Here is a 12,439-nt window from a genome sequence, read left to right on the forward strand (position 1 = left end):
CATCTCTTGCAAACTATGATCTTAAACTGCAATACCGCATACAAAGCAAAATGTCTCTAGATGGCTAGGGAAAGAAATTAATAAAACTCACTGTCCTGCGGCTGTATGAGATTGACGGGCTTGCTGGCTTAAAGATACCATTTCCTACTGCAAATGTCAAACCACGCCTTTCTCTGAACTTGGGACTTAATATTTTGCTAAGAGAAATAGAGTGTATGAGCTGTATTACTTCTGTCAAGAGTTCAAGAACTCTACAGGAACCTCCAATCTCCACAAAGCTCACGGGAAAAAAAATCTCAGTACATGAAGATCTGGGTCAGAGTCATTTCTTGTTGCAGAGTATGAACATTTTAGAAGCAACTACTGTGCCTGGGGAGAAACTGAAGCTTCATCAAGAAGTCACGATTCGCATCGTCCTCAGAGTAGAGCAAACCCAGGCTCAGAGCAAAAGTCCTAGCAACTAACCCAGTGACTCAGTCTTTCCCGGAAAGTCCTGGCCAGCGTTCTGTCAGCCCTCAGAGGTATCACTTGCTACTCAGGCTACCCTGATGCAAGGGGAAGGAGAGATGGCCTGAGTCTGGTCTCAAGAGACCTCAGGAGAAACTGGCCTAGAGACCAAGCCACAGACTGGGAATGCCCCTTATCTCAAGACCGCTCATTGTCACACTGGGACCCCAGCATCAAGATCAGACTGCCACGCTGTCTAGTACAGGAAGAGGGAAGGGAGCCATCAACCCTTTCCTGGATGGAGAAGAGTCTGGGTAAGAATGTGCAACTTTAAAGAGCCCTCATTTCTAACACCGTACAACTGGCAGTTACAGGGAAGTGGGGGTGGGGGGGAATAGCTCTGAGTGTTGACCTGGAGTTCAGATTGCCCGTGGCTTCCAGGAGAAGTGAATATGTCCATCTCCATCAGCTAGAATCATTCCTGCCAACCCTGAGCTTGAGGGCGCTGAGTGGAGAAGAGAGCGAGTTGATGATCTGATGCCTGGTAACCAAGCCACCCCTGAAAGAGTGCCATGTCCCTCAAACCTCCCAGTCGCTTAACCTCCTTGACCTTTCTTCTCAAATCCCTTACCTGCCACAGGTAACTTTTCTTCCTCTGCTTCCTTGCCTGTCATTTTATTTCTCGTTGCGAGACAGGGCAAAAGCAGAATGTAGTGTTTTGTTTTGTAGCTGAAATGAACACTTTTAAGGATACCTAGCCCATCTTCTGAGGTGTGATGAGCCTGATCCTTTAAAAGGTGAGCTGACTTCACCATCGTCCTGGGTAGCTAAGAGCAAAAGCCAGGAAGGCCTGCACTCTCTTAAGCATGGCTACTTCTGGGCTATTCCTCTCACAGCCCAGGAAACTAACGGACAGTTCCCAGGCTGGTGTTGGTTCCTGGAATTTAGCACTAGACATGCTAACACACCACCTGAGAAGAGAGCCACTGTTCAACTTGAACCCCAGACACCAGCCCCACTGGTAAATGAAACCCTCTCAGGGAAAAGGTGGGTGCGATCTGTTTTAGTCCTCTGTTGACTGGAAGAAAGTTAGGGACCTCCAAGCCCTCCCCTTTTACCCCTCCCCAGTCCACCCCCCCCTCACCTCGATCACGATTCTGAGCAACCATTAGAAAGCAGGACACTGGCCGAGTCACAGGGACACTGGCATTAGGCTGAGCTCTCAGGGTCCTCCTGGATGTGGATTTGTTTGAGGCGAGGGAAGGGTGGGGTGGAGGGGAAGCCACAGTGGAATTGAATTCAATCCTTTTAAAAATAAATAACCTTTCCATACCACTTTCTGCTAAGCAGAAAGTCTAGGAGGGGATTGGAGGAGAATGAGCTCAACCCCCGCCCCCAGTCTACAATAGTGTCGAACACTTGAGAGTCTGGCTTGTTATGAAGCAAGTGTGCAAGAGGAGGGGACGGCCTTAAGGGGAAGCAAGCGCAGTGGGGGACGCCCTTCCTCCACGCCCAGCCACCCAGCACGGGTGCTAAGGAGGGGACACGGTGACTGGAAAAAAGATACAAGTAAGCCAGTCTGTCTGGTCGGTGGAAAATTTCCACGCACCCTTAGAGCCCGAAAACACAAATGTGATTTGCACAGCCTCTACTCTCTGTCTCCTTTGTGCTCCGTGTTTTATTTGACGTCCTGCGGATGGTGCGGGAGGGGGCTGTGGGAAAGGAGGCCCCCTCCCCCCTCCCTTCTCCACAGGTAATGGCTTATGGCGGACACATCAAAGGCCAAGACCCAAAGGCGATGTGGAGGCCTGGGGTGGGCATGAGAGCACAGCTGTGTACCCCAGTCTCCCGGCTGTCCCTGTTCACGAGGGTCTCACCTTCTTTACTTTAGCCAGGCTCACTCCGTGGACCTGACTTGAACCCCCGGCCCGCTCTGGTGGTCCCCATTTGTTCAGCAGCCTCTAACCCATTTCTTCTCCCCTTTCCCCCAACCCGCCCCTCCCTGTGGCTGGCTAGCCATCCACAGTGAGGAGACCCACGCCGTCCAGGGGCTGCTTTGGAAAAAGGACACAGAGGAGAAGGGCAGCAACCGGAGTCCTGGAGTGTCCCCTGGAACCAGAAGAGGCTCCTTCAACCCCAACACCTCTCCCTTCGCTACCCGGGGTGAAAACCAGGCTGTGCAATTCCACCCAGCATGTGCCACTTTGGCACAGGCGAAGGGTGCAGCCATCGGTGGAACAAGGGAAGCGACCACCATCAAGAGGGGCCATAGCGCCCGGCTCTGCCCAAGCCGGCCTTGCTCAGCCCTCAACGCAGCCAGAGCTATCGTCTGAGCACAGCTCGTGGCTATGTGAATAAAAACATCTGTTGAGTTGAGGAGGAGAAAGAGGAAGAAAATGGAGGAAGAAGAAAATGAAGGAGGGAAAAGGAGGAGGAAGAAGGAGAAGAGGGAAGAGGAGGAAGAAGAGAGAGAAGAGGAACAAGAGAAGTCATCAGCCACCATTACTATCACGGCCACCACCACATCCACCTGCTTTGGTCCTAACCCATCCTTCAGCTTCCTCCCACCAACCAGGGCGTCCTGGCTTCAGTCTCTTTAGCTGCCAGGGTGAGGGATGCGTCAGAGGCGCCCAGGAGGCTTCGGCTGGGAAGAGGTGAGTCAGGGGTGAAGTGAGCCCAGGCGCCGGGCAGGGAGGAGAGGGAGGGGCTCATCTTCTCTTCCACAGCAAGTCAGGCTGTTGGCTTCCAAGGTCATCTCATTGTCATGTAAGAAGCAGGCCCAGAGCTCTGCCCTTTTTGTGGTCCAGGGCATCAACAAGGGAGGCAGTGATTTTCCCCGGTGCTGTACAGAGGGGACTGGATCCCGGCCAGGTGCTTCCAGTTAGAGCGCAGGCCTCATTCCGATGCCAAGTCTGCAGGCTCGAGCCACTCTCTGGACCTCGTCTCCCAGGGGAGCTCCGGCCCCTCCCCCCGCCCATAAAAGCAATTTCTCCCCCAGCTCTGCCTTTTCACAGCAGCTCAAAGGCAGATGCATCAATCCTTCCAGGGGCTGGCCACGTGAGGAGAATGCCAAGGCCTGCCTGGTGCAGGTGGTCAAGTGTATCCTTTCTGCTGGCTGCAGGCGGTGCAGTGCCACCGCCCGACTCCCTGGAAACACACACTGCCCCCAGCTCCCACCAAAGCTGGTGCTTGTGGGGTGCAAGGAGCGAGGGGGGGTGGGGTGTCATCCAAGGGGCTGGACTCTTGGGAAGCAAGGAAGCACTAGAGCCAGGAATCATGAGTTCCAAGCGGCATTCTGGCAGTTGGCATTGACAGGCTGGTGTGTCCCTGTCAGCAGAGGACACAGCGGAGCTACCACCTCTCTCCACTAGGGCTTGAGAGCAGAGAGTGGGACCAAGGAATCCTCCCTCGACAGAACGCTGGCAGGGCCTTGGGAAGGCTCAGGGTTCGGCCTGTTTTGTCTTCTGCAGCTCTGTAAGTTCAGCCAGTCCAGTCCTTTAAATCTGGAGGATGGAACAACACATTCCTTTAGAACCCGGTAAGGAACTGGCGCCTGGTTTGTACCCAAGAGGGATTGGGGGGAGGGAGGGAGAGGGTTTTGTTCTTACCATTTATTTTATTTTTGTTTTCCTCTTAGGTTGTTTGTTCAGTGTTTACCCGAAGGCGCCATCTTTGATTTTCCCACCAAAGTCAGGTATTGTAGTCGGCAGAACAGACGAAAATCAGAAAATTGTCTCCCAAAGCGAGACATTCCCCCAAAGGCTCCTTTTCTGGCGTCGTTTCTTGGCTGGGCACAGTCCATGCAGTGAGCACCTGGGTGCTGAGAGCCAGGAGAAATGCACTCACCAGTGACAGTGACTTATATGTCACCGTAGCCACTCCCATCCCCGAAGGAAGATTGTCTCGTCAAGGTCAAGGTCGTCTGCTCCAAAAAGCCAGAAGCAGCACAGGCCACAGCTTAAGTCAAGGGAATTTCATTCGCATCAATAATAATAATAATATTTAGAAATTTTTTTTGTCCCCAAGGTGTTAAGAGTCTTAGAATTTTCTGTATCAGCAGCTTCTCTCTGTATTGGAGAAGGTATGTCTTTGTAGATATAGATAGATAGTTAGATATATAAATATATATATATATATATATGCCAAACTGCCTTACAAGGTTGGGTTGGTTTTGTTGTTGTTGTTGTGTTTGTTTGTTTTTTTTTTTCTTTTTCAGTGTTGTATGTGTAGCAGGCACTTGAGTTTCTATGAGATGCTCTTGGGTCAGGATGGAAGAAAGGAGTCAGGGAGGGGTGTGGGGGGGAGATGGTGGACGTGAGTGAGGCAGGACGAGAGGAGGCAACCGAGTTATCAATTCTTGATTCCCCGGCCGCCCTAGCCGAGAATGTCCAGGTAGATTGGAGTGGCCTTCGCCAGCGCGTGGAGGATTTTGTAGATTTCTTTAATATTCAGTCGCTGCTGGGGTTCCCTCTGCCAGCACCCCAGCATGATATCATACACCTCTTTGGGGCAGACTCGAGGCCTCTCCAGGACCCGGCCTTGGGTGATACATTCAATGACCTGAAGAGGGAACAAAGGAAAAGGACTGTCAATCCACGGCCCGCCTCAGCCCCCGGGCTCCTACTCAGCCCTCTCTGAGCTCCCACAAAGTTGCAGGGGTCCAGCCTGAAGTCCTGGCTAGGGGTGGCCCTGTCGTCCCTGTCTGCCCGTGCATGGGTTGTGGGGAAGGTGGAGAGGAGGCTGGTGAAGCCCCCGGGTAAACGGATTTGGATTCTTTTCTGCTTTGTTATAGAGTTTGGCTGGGAGTTTAGCCCAGTGGTAGAGTGCTCACCTAGCATGCATGAAGACCTAGGTTTGATTCCTCAGTACCACATACATAGAAAAAAGCCGGAAGTGGTGCTGTGGCTCAAGTGGTAGAGCTCTAGCCTTGAGAAAGTCCAAGGACAGTGCTCAGGCCCTGAGCTCAAGCCCAGGACTGGCAAAAAAAAAAAAAAAGTTGGGCTGGACCACAGCTTTGATTCCCCTCTACCTGCTCACTGAGCAAGATGCTCCACACGAACTAGACTCACCAGGTCTCGTCCTGAGAGCTCACTGCCTGCTCTGACTTCTCCTTGAAGTGCCACGAGGATGACCGTGAGATCAAGGAAAAGGACCTGTGTGGCGCGATCTACCCAAAGGGGGGCCGTAACGTAAGTGCAGGAAGAGAGCAGGCAAGGCCGGGTCAAAGCCAGCCGGCCACGCCAGGTCCATGTCTCTAACTGGACCCAATTTCCAATTCCTCAAAGACATTTTGTATTGTTTTTTTAGGCCAGAAATCGAACCCAGGGCCTCATGTACACGAGCCAGGTGTTCTATCAGTGAGCCCGGCCACTTATTCAAGGAAAGCGAATATGCGTATTTTCCAAGTTTTCTCTTTGGGTTACTGTGGTGGTTGTTAGTCATGGGGCTTGAACTCAGAGCTCCTTTTGCTCAGAGCTAGCACTCTGCCATGCTGCGCCTCAGCGCCACTTCTGGTTTTCTGGTGGCTCATTGGAGATAAGAATCTCACAGAGTTCCCTGCCCAGGCTGGCATCCTCTGATCTCATGCTCCTGCGTAGCTGGGATGCCAGGAGCCAGCCACTGTTGCGGAGCCTTGGGGGACTTGTAACGTCCCTCTCATGTTACCACTGTGTACCTTCAAACAAGTTCCTTCACCTCTAGTCTGGTTTTCCAGATTGGCTGTGCTATTTAAAGAAAAAAAAAAGTACACAGAATAATCTAGTTCAATAGCTTGTTTGGCTGAGCAAGAGAACAGCTGCACACACACACACACACACACACACACACACACACACACACACACACACAAGCTTTGTGTCTTCCTATGCCTTGTCCCTGCAGCAGACCTGACCCAGGGTGGCCTGTCTGACTCTCCTGTCTCAATCCACTGGACTCATTCCCTCGCCACCCTGATAGCTCTCCAATTATTGGTATTAGGGCCCCATTTCCACCTCTCTTACCTTTCACCTGCATGAGAAAGGAGCCATTCAAACTGCCACAGCAGCTACTAACCTAAGATCAAAGGTACTCAGTAGCATCTCTCCAGACCTGGGGCAGCCAGGCCATCCACACCATGGGAAACCCCTTCTCAGTGACCGCCCAGGATTTGGCTGCCACGTGAGCCAAGTGGAGAGGTGGCTGGGGGCTGGAAGCCAGGCTTTGAGGTCAGGCGTCCTAGGCAAAGGTTTGTCTATGACCAAAGGCACGCCCTGTGTGTGGCCCCTCCTCCTTCTTGATCTACTGTGTTCATGGAAGCTGTGTTCAGGTAAATGTTTGTATCTGTGGACATTGCATGCACAAACACATGCATGCATACACGTGCGCATGTGTGTGTGTGTGTGTGTGTGTATGGATAATAGTAAACAAACATTGAGACGTGACAAGTGGGTTCATTCCTTATTTTGAACAGTTATTCGAAATGTTTTGTTCTACTTTGGGAAATGTGGTCAGGCCCCACGGAGCTCGGGAACGGTTAAGCACGTCCAGGTTTAAAGGAAGGCTTTCTTTTCAATCTCTGAAATTAATGAAGCCGTCAGGATGCAGCGGACACAAGAAATGAACCCAGCTTCCAAGTGCAAGATACTTTCTTGAATATTAAAATGGGATTTCTGCTCTAAAAAGGCCCTGGTGTTTACAGTTTTCTAGGAACAAACAAAACCCAGAAGACGATAAGATGACCACTTTCTATAGGTTAGCTGGTGTAGGGAGCTGCGTCCCTTATGTGGATGAACTACACTGAATTCCCGGGGCAACGACACAGCACCTGTGCCCAGGTATTTGGAAGCTAAAGAATTCTAGGACTATAACCCAGGCTTATCTCCTCTGCTCTGAGCCCCTCACCTCCAGGATCCTAAACAGTGAGTCCCGAATGGTCCTGGACGGTCTTACAGGTGCTCTGCGACAATTACTATTACTCAAGCGTTTGAGGGAAGTACCTGGCTCCTATCAAAAATTAATTTCCTCCTATTTGTAGCTGTTATGGGAGGTTCAAAGCTTGTAAATCTGGCACGTGGTTATCACGGTGCTTATGACTGTCGTTCTGTTCTCACCGGCCTACGTTTCACGATCAATGACACAAACCTGACCTTCTCAACTTACATATCCTGCTAACCCAGGGCCTGCCCTGCCGGGAAAATCTGCTGACAACCCAGATTATTTGGGTCCACTAAGTAGTGTTTCCACACGCTGGCACCATGGGAAAAAGAAATTCCTAATTGTTCTCTGCGGTCACTTTGTCTCCGTGGCACCTGGGTGATTTTTTTTTAAGGGTGGCAGAACACATAGAACACAGGACCATGGCCTGGGTCTGATTCCTCCACTGGGACACTTTCTCTTTCCCCAGTAAGACGTGGTCGTCGTCGCTTGCCAGCCTTTCCCCCCACACCGGCCTCTCTCCTACCTCTGTGTTGGAGAGCTGGAACCAGGGCTGCTTCCCGTAGGTGAAAATCTCCCAGAGAATGACCCCGAAGCTCCACACGTCGCTCTCCGTGGTGAACTTCCGATACATGATGCTTTCGGGGGGCATCCAGCGGATAGGAAGCATGGTGTGTCCCCCCACCTGCAGATCGGGTCGAGACAGAAGCACGCAGCATAGTGACTGGCCAGAAGGAGCCACACCTGTCTGTGCCCGCCCTCCCTGCCCACCCACCACACACTGCAGAGAGGGGAAGGCGGGCTGACTACTGCAGGGACAGCTGAGCTGCAGAATTAGGGCTCAAGCTTTCCCGGGGACAATCTCACATCTCGTCCCCACCGTGTCGGGCCAAAGACGCTACCAAGACAGAAGGTGGATGGAGGTCACAGGAGGATGTCAAAGGTCAGCAAGGAGACAGGCCTTAGAAAGTAGCTGGCAGAGGACACAGTGTGTGCCGGCCGACGTGTCAGCCAGCGTGAGAAGAAATGCCTGATGATGGTGACCTTTCCCACGTGGGGAGCAGGGGTGTGGGGGAGACAAGACAGAAACAAATCCTCACTGCCCAGCAGGGGAACAGATGGCATTACTGCCCGGAAGGAGACAGAAGTTCTGCTCTACCCTCAGAAGCCGTTGATATGCGAGCCCCTGGCGTGGCCAACAGGAGACCTGCGCAAAGCTCGTGGCCCAACAAGAACGTGGGGCTGAGGACAACCCCTACAGAACTGGCGGGAAGAATGAACACATTAAAAAAAAAATGTCGTGGGACAGGCAACGTGGGTGTTAAGATGGAAGCCACCCGAGGTATCCTGGAAAAAAGAACAAACACCATGGTTTGCCTGAAAGCTGTTTGCTAGCTAGCATCCAGTAGCTGGCATAGCTCTGTTCAGGGTATGGCAACAATGGGAGATGCTGTTTGCTTTCAGAGAAGCAACGGTTCAGAAATGCCGCTCCAGGCAGCCTTTTATAAAACTGAGAGCCCTAAACTGATAGGGTGTGTATTCTAGTAAAAAGAAACAAAACTCAAGCTATCCAATAGCTTGGAATATAACCAACAATACAGAGCAAACAAGCTATAAAATTCAATTTAAGTCTAAATAATGGTCCCTAATTTAGTTGCAAAAGGTAATATAATATGACATATTTTAGTTTCTGTCAAACTGACATTTTTTTTTTGTGGGATGAAGTTTCCAGATAATCTCAACCAGAACTGCACAGACAGAATTAATTAAAAGTCTGGTAACAACTTCATCATTTTACAGATACTGATCAATTGCTGACGGTAACAGTTTAAATATAAATATGCCCGCTAAGATTTCAATGTGGTCTCTAACATTACAGAAATGGCATAGAAATAACATGTCTGCTTAACCGATTTCAGGAAAAGTAAAGCCACAAGTCTGAAGCCAACACCCAAAAGACTGCAGAAAAGGGAAATAGAAGGAGTTAGAGATAGGAAACACAGAATAGAAATAATGTTTAGAAGGAATCACTGCAGACAATATAAGAAAAACATAATAAAAGAAAAATAAGAAATATTGTCTGTATCAACTAAACTAAAACAGAAATTCACAACAAAAGGGAAACCTCTTAACAAGTTATCACCAGGCAACGAAGAATACTATTGGTAAAGAAAAATATTAAATTAAGGATTATTGATTGTAATACTAAATTTCTATTCATTGAAACCTAGGGAACATAACTAAGACATTTTTAGGAAAACATCATTAAAGCATTTACTTTTAAAATAGCTAAAATATAAGTTTTGAAGGAAAAAAACTAGTAAACCCCAAAACCAAATTAAGAAAGCAAGAAATAAGTAATATAGACATTGATTTTGATTTTTGAAAAAATAAAGAGACAAAAGAACCAAAAGGAGATTTTGACCCGCACAATCAATTGCTAGTCTTTTAAAAGTCATACAAACTTCAGCAAGGTTAGAGATGGATGCAGAGGAGACAAATGTAACATGCTGAGAGTAACACGACAATAATTTGAAGAGGCAATAGTTGAGTCACGAGTGAATTTGAATAAAGAGTTGAAAAAAGTAGAAAACTGGGACACAAAAGAACTGAGACGATTAATAGTCAGAAATTTATCAATTAAAAGCACAAAGTCTACATCGTTTTATAGGTGAGTTCCAGTAAGACTTTCTAGCCTATTCACGTTTTTCCAAATGTGAAAAAGAACTTTCTCAAACCCTTCCCTGTAGCTTTAATTTTGCTCAAACATAACTGATAGCCTGAGATAGATGAATACCATTAAATGTATTTTAAACTATGTGTGAAATTGTCTCTTCTGGACATATAACCTCCAAATCTGAATAGTATATCATCCATTCAGCAACATGTCATAATATAATAAGGTTTATAACAGAAAAGCATGACGGCGTCAACCTGGGGATATCTCCTGTTTCATTTACTATTAAAAGGTATAAGAAAACCATTCTTTTTAAAAAGATTTGCAAATTTTCCAGTACGCTTTTCTGATTCAAAGTCCTATTTAATGTAACCTGAAAGTTCAATCTACCCTAACCACACCAAGGGAATGGTGTGTGAACACCAACAAGGTGAATCTGAAAAAATTCATCTAGGGTAAGAAATACTTGATAGAAGGTACTGGAACAGAACAATGGATAGAAATCTGCTCTATCACAAAGTGAAATATTGTGGCATATTACCTAAGGAGCATACTCCGTTTAAAGGTACAGGGGTAGACATACTTGTTACAGGGACGATCTAGAAAGCCTGAAAGCACAGCCACGTATAAATATAGGAATTTAATATGTGAGATGATGAGTTAGTAAATAAAGTGTTGGGACAATGAACGATTCATTAAAAAAAAATACACTTAGATACCTACCTCACACCATATACAAAAATCATTCCCAGACGGGTTAAAGAGCTAAACATAAAAAAAAACAAAACAATAATAATATTAGAAGAAAACTTAACAAAAGTATTCACATAAACCTCAGGAGCAGAGGGTCCGTCCTGCATGACACATTGGCAAAAAGCAAGAAAAGGATAAGCTGTACAGACACCGCTGATTAAATTAAATGCACTGGCAGGGCGAAAGACAAAACAGTCACGGTTAAAAGACAAGGACAGACATCGGCAGCATACGTAACAGAGAAGGAATTAAAAAATCCACGTCACGGACGACGCCTTCATTAGGTAGAAAAAGCCACACGACAGAGACGAGTAAAGAGCGGATGGTAAACCATGGAGCTGCACATGGCCACACGCTAATGGAGAGGCGCCAGATGGAAGGCTGGATGTGGTTTCAGAGAAACCCATTGGAATAGTTCTTTCTAACTCAGAGAGACTGGGGCCAGCGATGAGTGGGGAGGGAGGGAGGGAGGGAGGGAGGGAGGGAGGGAGGGAGGGAGGGAGGGAGGGAGGGTGTCTTTTTCCATGGGAAAACCTTGGTGGAATGTGTCCATATAGAAAGCTGGTAAGTCTCTTTGAACGCAGCCATTTCTGTCTTTAGGAAAAGTATTTGCTCATGATAAAAACAAAACAAAACAAAAACAGTTGGTTGGAGACCTTTTCTGTCACTGGGTTTGGTTCAGTGGGTGGGGAAGGAGGGTCTTCGGGCCTGTGGGCTCTCCCTGAGCTCTTTCACTTAAGGCTAGTGCTCTACCTCGTGAGCCACAGTGCTACTTCTAGCATGGACTTTCCTGCCTGAGCTGACCTGGAACCTGGATCCTCAGAGCTCAGCCTCCTGAGTAGCTAGGAGAGCAGGCGAGAGCCACAGTGCCTCGCTGTTCTGTTGTTGAAGGTACCTGAAGTGGTTTAAACACCACCAACAACAGTGGAATATGGTTGAACTACGGGTAGTGATAGGTAACTGTGTCCCAAATAAAAGTCACCGAGCAAGACATTTTACTATTTCCATTCACGTAACGGAAGGTGAAATGCGCGTGCCTGCGTAAGCACGTGGGGCTGCGTGCGACTCTGAAAAGGCCAAAAGAAAGGTCCAGAGAGTGACCAGGCCAGCGTCATCTCCTAGAGATGAAAATGAGCCTTTGTACCCACAGGCGGGGTGGGGTGGGGGACTCCCCAATTTCTACTGCACACATGTCCATGCTGTATAAAAATGTCCTGGGAGGGGGTCACATGTCCCCTCTGAAAATGCAGAGATCGAAAAGAAAAACCTAACACACAAATACACAGAAACTAACAGACCTCATTGAAGTCCTATAGCAGAGAGAGGGCTTTTCTTCAACGAGAGAGAGAACTGTTACATTCATGATGCACCCTGGTAGAAGGTCCCCTTGTACCTGACTTCCCAACTTCCCACGAAACAGCAGCCGTGTCTCCTCTCTAGGACTATTCTCCAGGGGAGGCCTGGCAAGCAATGGAATCTGTATGCGGTTACCGCCCTGTGCCTCCGTCGACGGCTTTCCTACACCCTCCAGCAGACGAAACCTCCAAGTTACAAAACGAGACACTGTTTGAATGTTGGGAGAAGAATAAAAATATTTTAAAAAAAAACTTGCAGAGACGGTGTTGTCCTCTTTGAGGAAACTTTGAAGAG

At 48.4% G+C, this 12,439-nt stretch overlaps 1 protein-coding gene across 2 annotated transcripts in view; it reads right to left on the minus strand.

Annotated features, from left to right (window-relative positions):
* Nucleotides 1-1,596: 1,596 nt before the first annotated feature.
* Ntrk3 (neurotrophic receptor tyrosine kinase 3) overlaps nucleotides 1,597-12,439 on the minus strand; it is a 178,328-nt gene continuing 167,485 nt past the window's right edge. Inside the window, exons 16-19 of one of the 2 annotated variants that reach the window (XM_090321689.1) lie at nucleotides 10,760-10,801; nucleotides 7,886-8,044; nucleotides 4,056-5,007; nucleotides 1,597-3,950 (exon numbers count right to left, since the gene is read on the minus strand). In XM_090321689.1, coding sequence (XP_090177815.1) covers nucleotides 4,822-5,007; nucleotides 7,886-8,044; nucleotides 10,760-10,801 — 387 coding nt within the window. In that variant the 3' untranslated portion in view covers nucleotides 1,597-3,950; nucleotides 4,056-4,821. The remainder of the gene's footprint in view (nucleotides 3,951-4,055; nucleotides 5,008-7,885; nucleotides 8,045-10,759; nucleotides 10,802-12,439) is intronic. The other variant, XM_090321690.1, reaches the window with a different exon arrangement.

Source organism: Megascapheus bottae, chromosome 30, assembly GCF_031878675.1.
Source record: "Megascapheus bottae isolate mThoBot1 chromosome 30, mThoBot2.hap1, whole genome shotgun sequence".
In the NCBI taxonomy this organism is placed as follows: domain Eukaryota; kingdom Metazoa; phylum Chordata; class Mammalia; order Rodentia; family Geomyidae; genus Megascapheus; species Megascapheus bottae.